This window comes from Capsicum annuum, unplaced genomic scaffold (assembly GCF_002878395.1).
Source record: "Capsicum annuum cultivar UCD-10X-F1 unplaced genomic scaffold, UCD10Xv1.1 ctg51239, whole genome shotgun sequence".
NCBI classification, from domain to species: domain Eukaryota; kingdom Viridiplantae; phylum Streptophyta; class Magnoliopsida; order Solanales; family Solanaceae; genus Capsicum; species Capsicum annuum.
The window spans coordinates 3626-22357 of record NW_025859168.1 but is presented as its reverse complement, the minus strand read 5'-3'; the positions used below and the strand labels follow the sequence as shown (position 1 = coordinate 22357).

At 35.4% G+C, this 18732-nt stretch overlaps 3 protein-coding genes across 6 annotated transcripts; 1 reads left to right on the top strand and 2 right to left on the bottom strand.

Annotated features, from left to right (window-relative positions):
• The first annotated feature begins 1198 nt into the window (after positions 1-1198).
• LOC124892855 lies at positions 1199-2311 on the top strand. Its single transcript, XM_047404028.1, has 3 exons — positions 1199-1498; positions 1577-1802; positions 1878-2311. Exons 1-3 carry the CDS (start codon positions 1199-1201, stop codon positions 2309-2311), a joined length of 960 nt encoding a protein of 319 aa, XP_047259984.1.
• Positions 2312-3239: 928 nt separating this feature from the next.
• LOC107861205 (trans-resveratrol di-O-methyltransferase-like) lies at positions 3240-8527 on the bottom strand. Of its 4 annotated transcripts, none has more exons than XM_047404031.1 (5): positions 7606-8527; positions 5607-7134; positions 4095-4715; positions 3761-3966; positions 3240-3672 (listed from the first exon to the last, which is right to left on the bottom strand). In XM_047404031.1, exons 1-2 carry the CDS (start codon positions 8377-8379, stop codon positions 6826-6828), a joined length of 1083 nt encoding a protein of 360 aa, XP_047259987.1. In that variant the 5' UTR covers positions 8380-8527; the 3' UTR covers positions 3240-3672; positions 3761-3966; positions 4095-4715; positions 5607-6825. The 4 variants fall into 4 exon arrangements, with proteins under 4 accessions (XP_047259987.1, XP_047259988.1, XP_047259986.1 ...); XM_047404032.1 differs by having other exon boundaries at positions 3761-4198; positions 4311-4715; XM_047404030.1 differs by having other exon boundaries at positions 3761-4495; positions 4607-4715.
• A 2315-nt stretch (positions 8528-10842) lies between these two features.
• On the bottom strand, positions 10843-11252 carry LOC124885210 (isoflavone-7-O-methyltransferase 9-like). The gene is made up of 2 exons (XM_047404027.1): positions 11124-11252; positions 10843-11070 (listed from the first exon to the last, which is right to left on the bottom strand). Exons 1-2 carry the CDS (start codon positions 11250-11252, stop codon positions 10843-10845), a joined length of 357 nt encoding a protein of 118 aa, XP_047259983.1.
• Positions 11253-18732: the final 7480 nt, after the last annotated feature.

The following is an 18732-nucleotide window of genomic DNA, read 5'->3' as shown; positions in this document are numbered from 1 at the left end:
ATAACTAATATCAACATTACTAATATTTGCATTACTAATACACCTTAATCAACATTATTCTTATTCAGCATTATTCTTATCCAAACAGGCTGTAAAGAAAGATCAAATCTCTAACTATGTAGAGCCTTCGGTGCATATCTTGGAATATTGAAACAATTCAACACGAACTACTAACAACCTGTTTGGATGGTGGTTTCCCGTGGTATGGTATGGTATGGTTACCATGGGAACCATGTTTGTTTCCATGGTTTCCTAAAAATGATGGTATGGTATGGTACTATTTCATGGTTTGATAAACATGGAATGGAGCAATTTGTTGAACCATCAATTTGGTGGTATGGCATGGTTCTCCACTTTTTTTTACAACTATGCCCTTAAATAATTTTCTTTAATCCAACTTTACCCTTTTAACCTAATATATTTTGTTTCAAAGCTTTTCTGCACTCTTGTCTTCTTTTCTGCGCCTCCCTGTGCCAAGTTCTTCATCCTTCCATCTTCTTTTCTCTTCTACAATTGTTCTCTCAAGTATTTTTTTAAACTTAATTTCTTATTGTTTTCTCATAAAATTTATCATATTTATTTATCAAACATATTGTAATCTTTTTGGAAATTTGGAAAACATGCATCAACTTATAATCTGTTGTTTCTGTCTAAATTGAGATTATTAGAGTAAGTGCTTTTCTTTTCAAATTGAGTTTTAAAGTTATTCCTGCTTGTGCTGGTGTTGATTATTATAAGTTCAAATAGTGATAGTCGGCATTATAAGGAATGTAAATTAAATTGGGTTTTAACTTCATGATTTATTGATGCCTATTCTTCATTATTAAAGCAATATTAAAGTAGCAGATTTGTGTTTATATTTGTTTTTTTGTGCATGTATGCTTTTTTATAACTGTGTAATCTCGTAGATAATTTTTATTCAAATATATACGTTCTTTAATTGGTTGATGCATCTTTCTTAATTTTATTATAGATGACTGATCAAAATAATCAAAATAGTAGTGACATATTGAGACAAGTGAGCTCATTAGCTACATATGTTGTTGTTCAAGTTGTTATTTGATTTTGGACGTATGTTTATGAAATTGAAAATGACCGGTGTACGATCACACATGATATACGGCTTGAAAGAGAGAAAGTTAGAGATGAATTATTCAACCATCTATTTTCGACAGAACTTTGTCATAGTATATTAAGAATGACCCCGTCATCTTTTACTGGTTTGTGTGAGATTTTAGTTAGAGATGGAGGTCTTAGACCAACAGTTCAAGTTACAGTTGAAGAACAAGTTGCAAAAACACTATACTTGTTAGCACATAATGTGACAAATCGTGAGCTATCTTTCATCTTTCGACGATCTGGAGAGTCGGTCAGTCGTCATTTTCATGTTGTTCTACGAGCTATCTTGGGATTATATGAAAAATTTATCAAACAACCTGATGGCTCCCATGTTCCTTATGAAATTAGTAGCAGTCAAAGATTCTACCCATATTTTAAGGTAAACACAATCCAACATTATTCTAATTTAATCTAATATAGAGAATGTTTACAGTATTAATTGATATTATAACATCAGGATTGTATTGGTGCAATTGATGGAACACATATACGTGTTAAAGTTTCACAACATAAAGCACCAAAATATCGTGGGAGGAAAGATTATCCAACACAAAATGTACTAGCTGCATGTATATTTGATTTAAAATTCACATATGTGTTAGCTGCGTGGGAAGGTACAACGTCTGATTCAAGAATCATGAAAGAAGCACTAAATAGTCAAGATGCACTAAAAAATTTCGAAGGTAAAATTATATATATTTATCTAGATTTAGTTATATGATTAGTATATAAGTAAATCTCTTACTTTTTATGTTTAGGAAAATTCTACCTTGTTGATGCTGGACTTATGTTGAGAAGCGGGCTTATTACACCTTATCGGGGGGGCGGGGAGGGGGGGGGGCGATATCACTTGAAAGAGTATTCAAGAAATAATCCACCTCAAAATTCTCGTGAATTATTTAATTTGCGACATTCTTCTTTACGTAATGCTATAGAACGCGCATTTGAAGTTCTTAAACAGAGATTTCCTATAATTTTTAGCTCAACTAAGTCATCATACGGAATTGAAACTCAAAAGTTGATTATATTTGCATGTTGTGTCTTGCACAACTATTTAAGAGGTGTAGAACCAAATAATGAGTTACTCGCTCAAGTTGATGCAGAGCTTATGAATGATGATAACACTGTGCATAAAGAACCTCCAAATTCTAGAGAAACTAACGAAGAGTTTAGAAAAGGGGAGTTGATTTGAGATGGCATAGTAGCTGCCATGTGGGCTAGTTATCAAGATTATTTTTCTAGAAAAAAACTCAACTGATAATTTGTGTCTCATTTTTTTTGTTGATGTTATTTACAAGTAATTTCGAGATGCTGTTGTTTTTACTACAAACATTGTGTTTTGTTGATTTACTTTATATTATATTTTTTTATCAATTTTTATGTGTGACAATATGTTCTTTTTTAAAATTGTATGAATATTTTATCGTAATTCTATAGTGATTGATATGGCGAAAAAGGCGAAGGAATTCACTTCAAGTGATCTAAATGTGCAAGATAATTCGGTATGTATTTGGACAAATGAGATGGATGACACATTAGTTGATGCCTATTGTCATGAGGATGCACTTGGGCATAGGTTTGGAGGAACTTTTACTACACACGCAATGGTTAACATTGTGAAGGAGCTACGATCCAAATTTCCAAATAAAGTTATTAACAAGGAAAAAATTAATAATTGGATGAAAGCAATCAAAAGACAATTCACCAAGTTTTATGATACATTTCATCAGTCGGGAATGATCGGATTTGCATGGGATCCTATCACACATAAGTGGGATGCTGAACCTGAAGTATGGGCTCAACTAATTCAGGTAAAGTTTCATCCCATCATGAATAAGTATGTTATATTTATAGTCATAGCAGAATTTTTATTATTGTGGTCTGATTAATTTACAGTGGTGAAATTCTTCAATAAACATGGAAAAGTCACTTTGTTCAACATTATTTTCTTCAATAATATTTTGCACTTATAACATATAGGTTAAGCCACAAGCTGCTGAGCTAAAGAACAAATCATTTCGAAATTATGAAAAGCTGGTGATGCTATATGGAAAAGACAGAGCTACTAGAAAACATGCTGAGACTGGTTCAGATATGTTAAAAAGGAACACTTTTAAAAATCCAAGAAAATCAAGTGCTGATTCATTGACTATAGATGAGATAGATGACATGGGTTTTATAAATATTGACTCATTGAAAGACATGGAGGGATATGAACAGGGCGACCAAAGTCAAGCACCTAGTGACGTGCCTACACATACTGCCTATTCAGAAGAACCAACACCTTCAAGAAATAAAAAATCTAAACATGATCATCTTGAAGGCATGACTGATATGTTGAGAGGTGGGATGGACAACTTGGCTGGTGCTATTAACCGGCTTTCACCCCTTTCGCCTATTTCTGAGACCGAGATATGGAATATGTTGGAGGAGCTGGATTTGGAGCCTGGTGTGAATATAAAGGCTTACATATTTCTTTGTCAAAATGCAAGTGCATGTTGCATACTGATTGGATGTCCAAGGGAACAACGCAAAAATCTTTTATCAGGAATGCTGCCAAAAGACAATTAAATTTAGCTTTTATGTTCTTTTTTAATTTATGGTCCTGTGTAAGAATTAACTTTGGCCAAGTGCTACTGACCTTATATTGCAAACATTGTATCTTGAATGTTGAGCCAAACATGCTCTGGTATGAATGTTGCTCTCTGCATTTGATTTCTCTGTATGAAGGCTTTGATAGCCTGTTGTAATATCTTTTTATTTTCTTTTTAATGAAATGCTTGCATCTAAATGCCTTTCACAATCTTATGCTTCACACTGCAAGCACTCATACACAACGAGGTGAATCTGTAGGAAATGCAGCATCCAACATGATATTGGTTGTTAATTTACTCTTTAGTTATAGATATGTAAAACAGGTGATCGATCATCATTTTGAACTCACGCCAATATACCCAAAAGTTTCTGCAACTAACCTCAAAGATACTATGCAGTTGGTGAGGAGTGTAATTATATAGGAACAAGGGTAGCCCCACTTTTAACCCACCCATATCCGACTCAACCCGCAAGTTTGCCACCCCTAGTAACAACCAATAGTTAAGATATGAAACTCGCGAAAATGTGGCAGCTCTAATGTGTGTTTGATCGTTAACTCAAAAGAGAAAGACGATTGAAATCTCTCAGTTGTGTACCTTAATAAAGCCCTGAATCACCATGGATAAGACCTGAAAGCCAGAATTCTGGTACTCTTCAACTTGTGTTTCTTGGATAACTCTGGCTGATTTGACGACAGATTCGTTGCAACGCCATACCTCAATGGACAATAGAGAAGAGATGTCTTCGAAACAAGAAGGGATCTCCTTAAGAAATTGACAACCTTGCAAAACCAATCGTTCAAGTTGGGGGAATGCATCATAATCGACACATCTCCATTCTTTAATTCTCTCTATTAGTTGTAGTTTCAACAATCTGAGTTGAAGGAACTCACCATTGCTCACTTTCCATTGCTCGTTCTCAAAATGAATGAGTTGTAGTCTAAGTGCCTTAAGGTTCTGGTGTTATTGCCCTCACAGAATCTCTGTATCTAGGAGGAAGGCCTGCAAGCAAATGATTGGAGTTGAGAAGAGAAGATACCAACTGAAAAGAAATCACTTCCTAGTCATCATCTATTTATCAAATGATCTTAACTTTTGTCCGTTACATGGCTATGTTGTGATTGTAGTTGAGGATAGGTGATAGAAATTCTCAAGAGCATACTTAGAGCTAGTAACAAAGTCGGAATTCATTTTCTTCAATTGTTGGCTAGTTGCTCTTTTAGCTTCTATAATAAAACAAAACAAAATAGCGTAAAACTGCTGGTTGTTAACTAAGCAGGTTCAAGATGCAGTTTATCCAACTAGTCACAAAACATAAAATCCCTGGTTATCTAATACCAAACACAATAGTAAATTTATAACAATTAGGGGCATTTTAGTAAATTTACCTGTTACCATACAGTACCATACCATCAACCCAAACAAAAAAACTATTATTAAACCACAATGAACGATACCGTCCATCCAAGCATGGTATTATACCATAGTATACTGTATCATACCATACCATACTGTACCATACCTTATGAAACTATGACAAATCACCATCCAAACAAGCTGATAGAGGCTCACGACTTAGTCTAATGGGTATTGTTTAGCCAAAGTTTTCAAATCTAGAAACTTGTTATGGGATTTGCATTTTGTATGACAGTACCAAACACAAAATCTGATAGTTTCACTTATTACTGATAGTATGATGCATTTTCAGTTAACTCAGTAATTACAATAATCAGAACAGATAAGCTTAGGAATAATTCGGCTGGTATTCCGAGAGGGCTGCTAATCACGCCTCACCCAGTTTAACGGTGCAACAGTTCTGTGCTAGTTAAGAAGGTTGTGCCTTGGATATAGTATAGTAAATGGAGAAAAGATTTTCAAGCTAAGAGGGAGTACCTGCATGAATTGTCTTGACAATCTACATAATTTAACTCGAATTGTCTTGACAGTTCTGTACTGACAATCTCACTTCTACTAATGATTATCCTTGAGGTGACCTATCAGCATTCATCCCATCTAAGACAACCATATCTACATAATGAACATGTCAAAAATAAAGTCCTTCTGCTTACCTTGATCAAACTGGCATCGACATGGGGAATAGACTGAAAAATATCCCCTCCTACATAGCTTAAATTCTCATTCTCTCAAATTTTGGCAACGACATGTGAAAGATCAAGGACAGTGCATTTCAAGTGAGGAAATGCCTCCAAGATTGTCTTAGCTATAATCCCAGTGCCTCCTCCGATATCAACAACTGAGTTCAATCCCTCAAAATCTCCCCTCGGTCTTTCACAACTATTCTCGTCATTTGGGAATTACTAGCTATTCCTTTATTCAGAACTCTGTCAAATCTTGGTTTTGTGCACAAAATTCCACTTAGGCACCCACTGTGCTATCTCAAATGATGTTGCTATCTCAAATGGCGTTACAGCGACAGGAATGAACCATTACTCGAATGCAAGGTGACAAATTTGGGATTTCACTCTTAAGAAGCAGCCTTGAAGAAGTTGTCGAAACATATCCTTCTGTTTCTGAGTTTTCTCAAGCTTTATTATATCAAAGAATTGAATGTGCACCAACAGACACATTAGTCCAAAAATGCCAATTGATTTTTGATGAGGGAAGCTTGAGTGCTGAAAGTACATCAGAAGAGTGATTTTTTTTGTGGTTATGAATAATATCTGGTATGCCTAGTTGAATGGCACCATTCAGGGCAATTGAATTTGCGTAGACGAATGCATGTTTGTAAATATGAGCCTGTGCTATGAAGATTTCACTGGCTTTTCAACGTTCTTGTCAGTTTCTATTAGCTCAAGAAGTTTTCTCTCAAATTATAGTTCTCTTGCGTCGAGGACAAAAATGAGATTTTTTTTCAAAACAGTGGAGCAAAATTAGACTGGAAGTCTTGCAGAAAGCAAACATGGTGTATTTCAGATAGTACACATACAAATTTGATCATTTTCTCTTATTGTTCATCAATTTATTTTAGTTCTTACACGATATAAAAAAAAAAAAAGCCAGCCCGGTACACTAAAGCTCCCGCGATGCACAGGGTCCGGACAAAGGCCCACCACAAGGGTGTATTTTACGCAGACTTACCTCACACAATATATTAAGGAAAAACTTCAATGAGGGACCTTAGGCCAAAGACAGGTGTAATCTTGTAGTTCATGAAGCCAGCCTCAAGGAATAGCTTTTCCCATTCTTTCTCAGTTCTCTGCCTTCCTGTGAGTAAAACCATCATTAGTACATCAAATATGAGCTTCACTTCGGTCATGTTTGCTTCATCTTCATCTCTATCCAATACCATGTCGATGATAAGGACCTTCCCTTTTCTGCCTTCATCGTTATCCCCGATAGCTTCTCTACATCTCTTTAGTATCTTCACACAATCCTCATCACTCCAATTATGCATAACATGCTGCAAAAAAAGGTCATATTTTCTCAAGTATAGGACAAAGTTCCTCAACTCTTTTGTTGGTCATTGGCAGCAAGAAAGAAGACAAGAGGAAATTGAATCGCCTATTTTTCCTCTTCCATCAAGATAAAATGAACTGAACTAAACAGCTTTATAAGCTGTTGAAATATGGGGTTAAAGTTATTTACTTATTTATATCTTCAACATGCCCCTTAATGTGATAATTCTGTTGAGGAAGGTAGCAAGGAGCTCAAACCTAGGATCTTTGTCTGCAAAGTGTGAAACACACTTTTATTTACTTAACTATATGTCCAGCATGAATGTTCAGGAAGTTGCAAAGGAATTTCTGAACGACCAAGTCATGATATTAAAACCCAATGAGCTTCCATGGATTAACATTATGTCATTGCTACACTGACCAAAATTCGTACCAGCAATTCTAAACAAGAGAAACAAAAGCTAGAATCCTTTTACCTTAAACAAAATGGCATCAGCAGAGGGAATTGAGTGAAACATGTCACCTCCTACGTATTTCAAATTCTCTGTGTCTGGCATGTTAGCAACAACATGAGGGAGGTCCAACACAGTGCATTTTAGATGAGGAAATGCAGCCAGAATAGTCTTAGCTATAAGTCCAGTACCACCTCCAACATCAACCAAGGAATCCATCTCTTGGAAAACTTGTTTGCAGTCCTTCACAACCAAACTCATCATTTGGGAATCACTAGCCATTGCTTCATTGAAAACCTTGTTGAATCTTGGATTTTGGTCACAGAATTCCCACATAGATGCACCATGTGCTGTCTCAAATGGGGTGGTTTCATTTCCTAGAAACCAATCCCCCAAAGATTGCCATGGATTCACCATAACTGGATCAACCATTGCTCTAGCAAAAGGTGACAAATTTGGGATCTCACTCTTCAAAAGCAGCTTAGAAGAAGCTGTAAGAACATACCCTTCCTGATTTTCTAAGTTATCATCCAGAAACTTTGTAGTAGCAAAGAAACCAGAGTATACCAATAGGCGCATCAATCGATGAATACCGTTTGATTTTGCAGGAGGAAGTTTCAGCTCTGAAACAAGTCCAGACAGAGTCATTGGCTTCTTATGACTATGAATTACATCTGGTATGCCTAATTGAATTGCACAGCCAAGAACCATAGAGTTTGCAAAACTGAAGGCATGCTTGTAGATATGAGCCTGAGCTTGGAACATTTCACTAGCCATTGGAACATCAGTTGACTCCATTTGATCAGAATTTCCCTGCTCTGAAATAAATATGAACTTTGAATGGCTACCCAAAGAGAGCACAAAGCACTTGTAGGCAGGGCCGTCCAGAGGGTAAAGCTGATGAGTCAAAATTGAGCAGCTTAATTATTATACAACTAATTCAAAATGAAAAGGTACTACCTCCGTTTACTTTTTTTTCTTTTTTGGTCACATTTAGCTCTACAAGAGTCAGTTTAGCAAATATTTGAAAGTAAATTTATTAAATTAAATTAATAGGTTAAATTTAAAATTTTATTTTTTTTAAAATTATATAAAAAGTTATGATTTAGCAGTTAACTGATTGGCAGAGCATTTTTTATTTTTCAGGGACTTTAGAGGAGGCCGTATTTCTTCACATCGAAGTAGTTTATTAACTGACCATCAATTTGTTAGTATATTAGTTGTTTTGAGTTGTCCTTGGTTCTTTTATTTGTTTTAGCTATTTTGAAATATGGTCAGCTGCTTCTCTTAAAGGCATTGTTCAACAGATTTGTTTGATGGTAAGTAGAAATTGTAAATTTTACGTGTAACTTAAGAAGGAGATAAAGATAATAAAATACTTGGTCCTACTATATTGTAATGACTAATGAGTAAAGCCAACTTGAATGAACAGTTTTTCCACTCTTTTGTCACTTCTTTCCTTTTCAGAAAAAGAGCATCAGTACCAACATGTCTGCTTCATCTCTGAACATGTCTAATACTCCACTATGTCAATGATAAGGACGACCATCTACCCTTATCTTTTATAATGATATTTTTCTATTTGTACATAAAAATCAATCCATTTGAATAATGAATTGTTCATTTATGTCTTCCATTATCATTGTGAAAAATCAAGGTGCTTACTATTCAATTAGGGAATTTGTAATTGACCAAAAACTTGTTTCATTCTTATCAAAAAAAAATAATGTAAAAGATAAATAACTTTATGTTAGAAATTGACTTGATTAAATCAGATTTTATAGAAGTAAATAAAAAAAATTAGATGCATGATTTAATAACCAATAGAGTAAATCGAAAATCATAAAATTAAGATTTAAATATCAAAAAGTACAATATAATACATTAAAATTTTTATAAAGTGCGGGATATAAAAACAAAAATCGGATCATAAGAATTCATCGTACGTAAGTACAGACACGCAGCTTCACATCGAAGATTAAAAATAATTAGAAATAAATTTGATCAAATGATTAGTTCCTAATCTTCTTTTCTTTTTCTCTTACTTTTTTTATTTGAAATTTATTTCCTCCTTTTCATTATTTAATTAGCACTTAGTACCTCTTCATTCTCAGCAATTGCTTTTCTGCATTCCTTTACCCAATCTTCATAATTCTAGTTACGTTGTGCAATACATATGCTGCAAAATCAACTTACTAGTTATGCCACATTGTATCAAATCTTGATTTAATTAGCACAACTGGTTGGCCAACTTCTAAGATGGTTAATAGATGAAACAGAGGTAATACGACACGTTTAAAACTAATAATGTATTCCCTTTCTTCCAAATTATATAACCTCATGATACTTTTTGCTTAAATTGTGTTTATTATCACATAAATAATTTGGATAATTGATATAAATACGATCAGTTACAGGAAGAGAAAACCCATAAGTTTTCTAGCCATTTAAGAGCTTTTGAAGGTAAAAACAACCTGCTTTTCTACTTCATCCAAGGTGAGAATTCCACCAAAGTTTGTATTAATTTGGGTCACTTAACACTTATTTCAACTTTTGAATGATTACATTTCTACCCTGTGTCAAGAATTTAACACCCCTAAGGCTAAGAGAGGACGGCTATTGCTTACAAAGGCAAATCCACTACTTTGAACTAATAAATTGGTATAATTGGGATAATATGAAAGAAGTCATTAATGGCTGTTTGAAAGCTCGGTGGAGAAGACGGGTGGTAGTCAAATTTGGTATTATTTAAGCTTTGTTATATGACTATATCAAAGAATTGAATGTGCACCAATTGATGCATTAGTCGATAGACGCCAATTGATTTTGATGAGGGGGTTTTAGTGCTGAAAGTAGACCAGGAAGGGAGAGTGTTTTTTTGTGTGTGTGTTTTTGGTTATGAATAATATCTTGTGGTCCTGTCGTGTGCATAGCAGGAGCTTTAGACAATAATATCTGGTATGCCTAACTGAACAGGGCAAAGGAGTTTGCATAACCAACTGTATGTTTGGAAATATGAACCTGTGCTTCGACGAGTTCACTGGCTTTTCAACATTATTATCAGTTTCTGTTAGCTCAAGAAGTTTTCCATCAAATTAGAGATCTCTTGGGGTCGAGGAAAAATGAGATCTTATTCTTATCGGATTGTATACTTAATAATGTATGTAGTTCATCAACTTATTCCAGTTCTTACACGAGTAATATTTTAAGGAAAAACTTGAATGAGGGACTTTAGGCCAAAGAGAGGTGTAATCATGTGTCTCATGAAGCCAGCCTCAACTCAAGGAATAGCTTTTCCCATTCTTTCTCAGTTCTCTGCCTTCCTGTAACATAAACCATCATTAGAATATCAAATATGAGCTTCACTTCAGTCATGTTTGCTTCATCTTCATCTCTATTCAATACCATGTCAATGATAAGGACCTTCCCTTTTCTTCCTTCATTTTTATCGCTGACACAATCCTCATCACTCCAATTATACATAACATGCTGCAAAAAGTCATCTTTTCTCAAGCATAAGTGTCTTTTAACTCAGACCAAACTTGTAAAGAATTTTTCACTCCTGGTGAGAGTATTGTCTTGCTTCCGGACAGGCTAAGGCTTGATGGTGTCTGTTGTAGTATTAGCTTTATTCTTGTAGTGCATGCATTGCTTTTGTTTTCTATCGCCATCTATTGTTTATGGTATTTCGGTTATCGCACTATTTTGTTGTTGCTGTTGTTTCCATATTAGTTGCTATGTTTTCTTCATTATCGTTTTCTCTTCTCATGCCTGCTTTGATTTGTTGTACTTGAGCCAAGGGTCCTATGGAAACAGTCTCTCTACCTAAATGAGGTGGTGGTAAGGTCTGCATACTCCCCAGACCCACTCGTGAGATTTCACTGGATATGTTGTATTGTAAACATCACAAACTGATGATCTATAGCCTTTAGTACATAACTATATAGTACTCTTTTTGTGCAAAATAGAGTGTCTTGATTCAGAAGTCTTGATTCGGAACACGGAGATCAAACTAACTAATGTTTGGTGTGAATTCGTACATAGAATATGTGATTTTTTTGAATAAAATTTACATATAACATAAAAAGTACTATAAGTCACAATAGTTAACGATTTAAAATATTTAATAAGTATTTGACAAAATTATGATCAAAGAAAATATCCTTTGGTTGTCCAAATAGTAACTAAGACAATCTTTTCGGGACGAAGGGAGTAATCGAAATACAACATAAGAAAGTACGAACTGTTGAAATATGCGGCTAAAGTTATTTACTTAATTATTTCTTCAACACGCCTTAATTATTTCTTCAACACGCCCTAGTGTGAAAATTCTTTTGATGAAGGGGCAGTGCTAAAACCTTGGATCTTTGTTTTATTTACTTAATATAACAATATGTTCAACACGAATGTTCAGGAAGCAAAGGAATTTCTGAACAACCTAGTCATGATATTAAAATCCAATCCAATATTGTACCAGCAGTTTGTAAACAAAATGTTGCAATCATAGAATTGAGAAGGAATAGATGACTGGAGAAGAAGAAGAACAATAGAGAAGGAATGAGAGAGTTTCTTTATTACTCAAAACTTAATCATATACAATTAGTTGCAGCTATATATATAGACTTACACATGACTTAACTAGCTTCTCAACTAGAACTACTAACTGTCTTATCGTTAACTAACTTAACTAACAACTAGGAGCCTCTTACATTCTTCACAGTCCACTGATAATTCTTACTTAGCTGTAGTGTCCTCAATACTCCCCCTCAAGCTGTGTGGTGCAAAAATGTTAAGCATCCCAAGCTTGGAACATAGATATTCGTGTTGTGTCCTGTATAATCCTTTAGTTAGTATATCTGCCTGTTGATGTTTAGTAGGAACATACTCAGTCTTGATCATTCGTTGTTGAATCTTCTCTCTCACAAAGTGACAATCTATTTCTATGTGTTTTGTCCTTTCATGGAACACTGGATTTGCAGCTATTTGCATTGCTGCTTTGCTATCAATGTTTACTTGAATAGGTAGATGTACTTCAGCACCAAGCTCTTTGAACAGTCCAACAATCCAAGTTAATTCAGCTGTAGTAGATGCAACGCTCCTATATTTAGCTTCTATTGAACTCCTTGAGATAGTGTTTTGTTTCTTTGACTTCCAAGAGATTAAAGAATCTCCTAACTTGACTAAGAATCCTGTCACTGACTTCCTGGGATTAGGACATGCTGCCCAATCTGCATCACAGTGTGCTGAAAGTATTTCTTGACTTGAACTTGAGAGTAACGTCCCTTGTCCTGGCTGGTTTTTGATGTACCTGACAATTCTAAGTGCTGCTTCTAAGTGTGATTGTTTCGGCTGATGTAGGAATTGACTTAGTGCATGTACACTAAAGGATATATCAGGTCTTGTTATGGCTAGGTACAATAATTTTCCAATAATCTTCTGATAAGCAGCTTTATCAACCAAAGGATCATTTGACTTGTCCTTACTCTCATAATCATCCACTTCCTTAGTAGTTAGTTTAATGTTGACTTCCAGGGGTGTAGTTGCAGGCTTAGCAGCCCCTAATCCAAGCTCAGAAATCAGCTCCAAAGCATACTTCCTTTGGTGCATTAAGATACCAGTTTTTGATCTTGCAAACTCAATGACTAAAAAGAATCTCATTTCTCCCAAGTTTTTCATTTTGAACACTGTATGTAGAGCAATTTTTGTCTCTTTGATACGCTGCAGGTTACTACCAGTAACCAATAAATCATCAACATACACTAAGATTAGCACAAGATCATTTCCATCCTTCTTCAAGAACAAAGAATGGTCATATTGACTTTGACTAAAGCCAAGACACAGGATTGCCTTCAATAGTTTTGTATTCCACTGTCTTGGAGCTTGCTTCAAGCCATACAAGGATTTAAGCAGCCTGCAGACCTGTCTTGTCTCCCCATGGCTCTTAAATCCTTGTGGTAATTCCATGTAAATCTCATCAAATAGGTCACCCTGTAGAAAGGCATTGTACACATCCATTTGATGGATATGCCAATTTCTAATAGACGCTAAAGCAAGGACAGATCTTATGGTAACCATCTTGACTATAGTGGAAAAAGTTTCTTGATAGTCGATACCTTCTTGTTGACTATAACCCTTAGCCACTAGTCTAGCCTTGAATCTTTCCACCTCTCCAGTGTCTTTGTACTTTATCTTATATACCCATTTGCATCCTATTGGTTTATTTCCTTCTGGCAAGGTAACTAATTCCCATGTGTGATTACTTTTAAGTGCATCTATCTCTGCCTTCATAGCCTCAACCTACCCAGAATCAGTAACAACCTCTTTGTAGGAAGAAGGTTCAGTATCTGCTGAACTTGCAGCAATACGAGCTTGAAAGCTGGAGGGTAGATGATCATAAGATATGTAATTTGCAAGACTATAAGGAACAACAACATTAGCCCTTTTGGTAGTGATAAAGTCTTTCAACCATAGTGGTACTGCTTTGGTTCTAGATGACTTTCTTTGAGTAGGAGCTGCATTGATATGTAACTGTGGAATTGGTGTAACCGTTGGTTGTAATGCTGAAGTATCATCTCGTTGTGACAAGATAGGAACCTCAACACTGTTAGTGGTAAATCTTATTATGACGGGCTTAGCATATTCATCTAGTTGATCAGAAGAAATGTCAATAAAAGGAGGTTCAATCTTATTCTTCATAGTTGAAAAGGGAAATACTGTCTCTCCGAATTCTACATCTCTGTTCACAAAGAATACAGAATTAGTATAATCATATAAGATATAACCTTTCTGAGTACTAGAGTAATCCATATGAATAGCAGGTATAGCTCGAGATTTGAATTTATCAGTCTCAGAAACAGTTTTCGCAAAGACTAGACATCCTAGCACTCTAATGTGATCAACAGAAGGTTTAGTACCATATAACATTTCAAAAGGAGTTTTATTGTGTAGCACAGAAGAAGGTAACCTATTAATAATGTAAGCTGAGGCTAAAATACAATGTCCCCAAAATTTAATGGGACTATGACCCTGAAACCTTATGGCTCTACACACATCTAAGATGTACTTGTGCTTTCTCTCAGCAACATCATTTTTCTGAGGTGTATAAGCACAAGAAGTTTGGTGTACGATGCCTAAAGTTTTGTATAAAGAGTCACAAGCTGAGTTAACAAACTCAGTACCATTATCACTTCTTATACATTTCACCTTCTTACTAAATTGTGTCTCAACATAAGTAAGGAATTGCTTTAACACAACACATACATCAGATTTGAGTCTTAACAAAAATAACCAAGTCATTCTAGTAAAATCATCCACAATTGTCAAAAAGTATTTATTTCCATCATATGTAATATGTTTGTAGGGACCCCATACATCAAGATGCAGCAAATCAAAACTACTATTACTCCTTGAACTACTAGACTGAAATGGTAACCTAACTTGTTTTGCACAAAGGCAAATGGTACATTTTTTTTATGATAGAAGAACACTTATCTAAGCCTACTGATAAGAGGTTATTTAGAGTCTTAGAAGAAGGGTGTCCAAGCCTTCTATGCCATAAGGCTACATCAGTAGTATTGTTATTAATAGACAAAGAAAAACTAGGAACCAGAGAGCAACATTCTGCAGATTGCTTAGTAAGTGAAGGTATAGGAGGCAACAAATATAGTACATCCTTTAGTCTACCAATCGCTTTCACCTTCCCATTGTAGAGATCCTGAAATACGCAAAAGTCAATATAGAAAAAAACTAAACACTGCAAAGCCTTTGTGATCTGTGAAACTGATAGTAAATTAAACTTGAACTGTGGAATTAGCAGTACATTGTCTAGTTTTTGTCCATATGTCAAGAAGCTAGATCCAATATAAGTTATATAAGCTACCTCTCCAGTTGATAAGAATACTTTTCTAGAAGTACTTGGAGGTAGTACTAAGGATTCAATTAGCAGGTTTTGATCACCTACCTTGTGATCGGTAGCACCTATATTAACAATCCAATTATGTGTGTCATCAGCTGTGATTAGAGCAGTGTTAATACCTGATGCATTACCTATTGAGTTAGCCATAGTTGTAACCTGTGCATCATTTAGCAGATGTATAATTTGATCATATTGATTTTTGGTGAAATAGAACAGCTGTCTATCTGATCACTTGAGCCTGAATCATTTGATATAGGATTCTTTCATTTTTCTTGATGATTTGATCCTGTGCTCTGATGATGCACTTTTCCTTGACATTCAGCCATCACACTATAGGCATTAGCTGTAGGTACTCCCCCTTTCTTGAACTTATTAGAAGGATAACCAATTAACTTGTAACGATTATCCCTTGTGTGATTCCTTAGTTTACAGAAATCACAAAACAAATTCTTAATACCACTGCTAGAGCTACTGCTTCCAACTTCATTAGTGTGAACCTTCTTGAATCTCTGACCATTATGAAAGTTTCTTGTAGTTCTGGCACTATACAAAGCAGTAGATTCATAACCAATAAGTGGAGCTCCGAGAACACTAGATGTTGCAGCTAGGGCTCTTTGATTCTTATCACTCATAAGCATAGAATAGGCTTGATTAACACCAGGTAAAGGAGACATAAGCAAGATTTGACTCCTAGCTTGAGTATAAGAGTCATTTAGCCCCATTAAGAACTGATAAAGTTTCTACCTCTGTAGATGAATCAAGAAATCCTTGGATTTTTCACAATTACAACCAAGTAAAGGTTCCAAAGTTTTGTATTCAGTCCATAACTCCTTAAGCCTTGAAAAATATACAGAAATGGAGGAAGTGCCTTGACCTGTTGTTGCTATTTATCTGTGTATGTTAAACAGCCTAGAACCATCAATTTTATCAAATCTTTCTTTAAGATCAATCCAAACATCAAAATCATTGACAGCATAGGCTATACCACTCACTAAACTTTGGGAAACCGAATTCATCAACAAAGATAAGACAATAGCATTGCACCTTTCCCACTGAGGACCAAATTTTTTATGAAACCTATCTTTGCTCCAAGAACCATCAACCAGCCCCACTTATTCCTACCTAACAATGCTATTCTCATGGATCTACTCCAAAGAGAGTAATTATCAGTACCAGACAGTTGAAAAGAGATAAAAGAGATACCACTCGTATCACCAGGTGCAAGGTATAATGGATGAGAGGCTTCAATTTGTACCCCTTGTTGGGTTCATAGTAATGAAAGTGTGTTGAATGGAAAATGAAGAAATCAAGTGGAAGAGAAAAATTGAGTTAACACCAAAAATGGAAAGTGTACTCAATTTTGGAAAGTTTACTCTTTCTCCCACATTGGTGGAAGAAGAGAACTTGAGAGTGTTTATATTGAGAAACACTTACTCCACATGGCAAGTGAGGCAAGAAATAAATGATGCCTCGCGCCGCCGCCGTCGTCGCTCGCTCAGCTCGGCTTCGGATTTGGATTTGGCAAATGATCGATCGATGAGTTCTATATTTTTGGACAAAATTTATTTAAGATCTGAATTTCTAAACACTAATCCTCCATTTAATAATTTTTGCATGCAGTAACAGTAATAGGTGCACTGAATCGTTGCACTATTGCGTGAACAGTAGCACTGTTACGTGAATAGTAGCACTGTTTTGCGTGAACAATAGCACTGTTACGTGAACAGTAGGAGTATTTTCCGTGAACAGTAGCACTGTTTACGTGAACAGTTGCACTGCTACAACACTTCATCGAACGGACACACTTATTCACGAAATGACATGCCTGTTCAGGAACAGTCACACTGTTTGGCCGAATGGACATGAATTTTCAGAAAAGGTAACACCTTTTTTATGAACCTTTGTCTCTTTTCAGAAGAGGCATCATTTGGCTATAAAAACCTGCTTTGATTGATAGGTTTTGATTCAGAAATTTTCAGATTACAAAACATTCTTCTTGTCTTAAAAATACTCTAAGTGTGATCATTCAAACTGTGAGTGTGTTCGAAGAATCCATCTATTTGAGGCACCGCTATAGTCGGATTGAAGGTCATTTTATCCTGGGATAAAGATTCCATAACCTCGGGTACAGTGAGGGGAATTATTCCTTAAGGAAAGTTTATGAATTCGGACGACTTGGCCTTAATCATTTCTGTTTCATCTTTATTTTCTGAAAAATAAATACACCTCTTGGAAAGGTCTTTTTGACTTGTGTTGAGGGTATTTAATACTTCATTGTGTTCTTGTTTATACTTGAACTCGAGTTGAAGTTGTTGTTCTGTTATACAGAGTCTACGTACCCATATTGTGGAAAATAACAATCTTAAGGAATAATTTTACAGAATCTGTATTGCTTGTTTTTAGAGATTAAAGCTTAGGTTTTCTACTCCGCTTGAATTTAACTAGTGATTAGAAGACATAAAATCTTCATCATAAGTTAAGGTTCACTCGGTTGACGATTCGAAGTAATAAAAACTTCATCATTAACTAGAAACAAGAAGAAGAGTTTCAAGTTATTTAACTTTATAAATAGTATTCTGAAAAATACTAAGTTTTTTGTCTTGTGGTGACAAGAAAGGAAAAATGACAACTGAAAGTCAAATGATGGATGCGACAACATCTGTGGGGGCAAATAATATTGCCACATCAAGTCGCACAAATGCTCCGCCAACGATGGCACCAGCGAAGAAGCCCGAAAAATTTTCGGGCATTGACTTCAAGCGGTGGCAACAAAAGATGTTCTTTTACCTCACCACTTTATGTCTACAACGGTTCACTAGCGAAGACGCTCCTGAGGTGCCTGAGGGAACCTCGGACAAAGACCGCTTCGTTATTGTAGAAGCTTGGAAACATTCAAATTTCCTTTGCAGGAACTATATTCTGAGTGGTCTCCAAGACGACCTCTATAATGTCTATAGTGGAACCAAGACATCAAAGGAACTATGGGGGCACTTGAACGGAAATATAAAATGGAGGATGCGAGAATTAAGAAATTCCTTGTTGCACGGTTCCTGGACTTCAAAATGATTGATAGCAAATCTGTTGTCTCTCAAGTATGGGAGTTGCAAGTCATCATACATGATCTCCTAGCAGAAGGTATATTTTTGAAAAATACCTTAGTTGAACAAATTAAAAATGTTCTTAATACTCACATAAACTGTTTTGTAGGTTTAATTGTGAATGATGCTTTCCAAGTA

Bases quoted from the DNA above. Each gene is read 5' to 3' on its own strand.
- LOC107861205 (XM_047404029.1), bottom strand. From the start codon at position 8,379: ATGGAGTCAACTGATGTTCCAATGGCTAGTGAAATGTTCCAAGCTCAG. The intron at 7,135-7,605 runs GTAAAAGGATTC...CTTTTTTTGCAG, and splicing joins CTGATGCCATTTTGTTTAAG to CATGTTATGCATAATTGGAG.
- LOC124885210 (XM_047404027.1), bottom strand. From the start codon at position 11,252: ATGGCGATAGAAAACAAAAGCAATGCATGCACTACAAGAATAAAGCTA. The intron at 11,071-11,123 runs GTTTGGTCTGAG...GACTTTTTGCAG, and splicing joins GAGTGAAAAATTCTTTACAA to CATGTTATGTATAATTGGAG.
- LOC124892855 (XM_047404028.1), top strand. From the start codon at position 1,199: ATGACCCCGTCATCTTTTACTGGTTTGTGTGAGATTTTAGTTAGAGAT. The intron at 1,499-1,576 runs GTAAACACAATC...TTATAACATCAG, and splicing joins GATTCTACCCATATTTTAAG to GATTGTATTGGTGCAATTGA. The intron at 1,803-1,877 runs GTAAAATTATAT...TTTTATGTTTAG, and splicing joins TGCACTAAAAAATTTCGAAG to GAAAATTCTACCTTGTTGAT.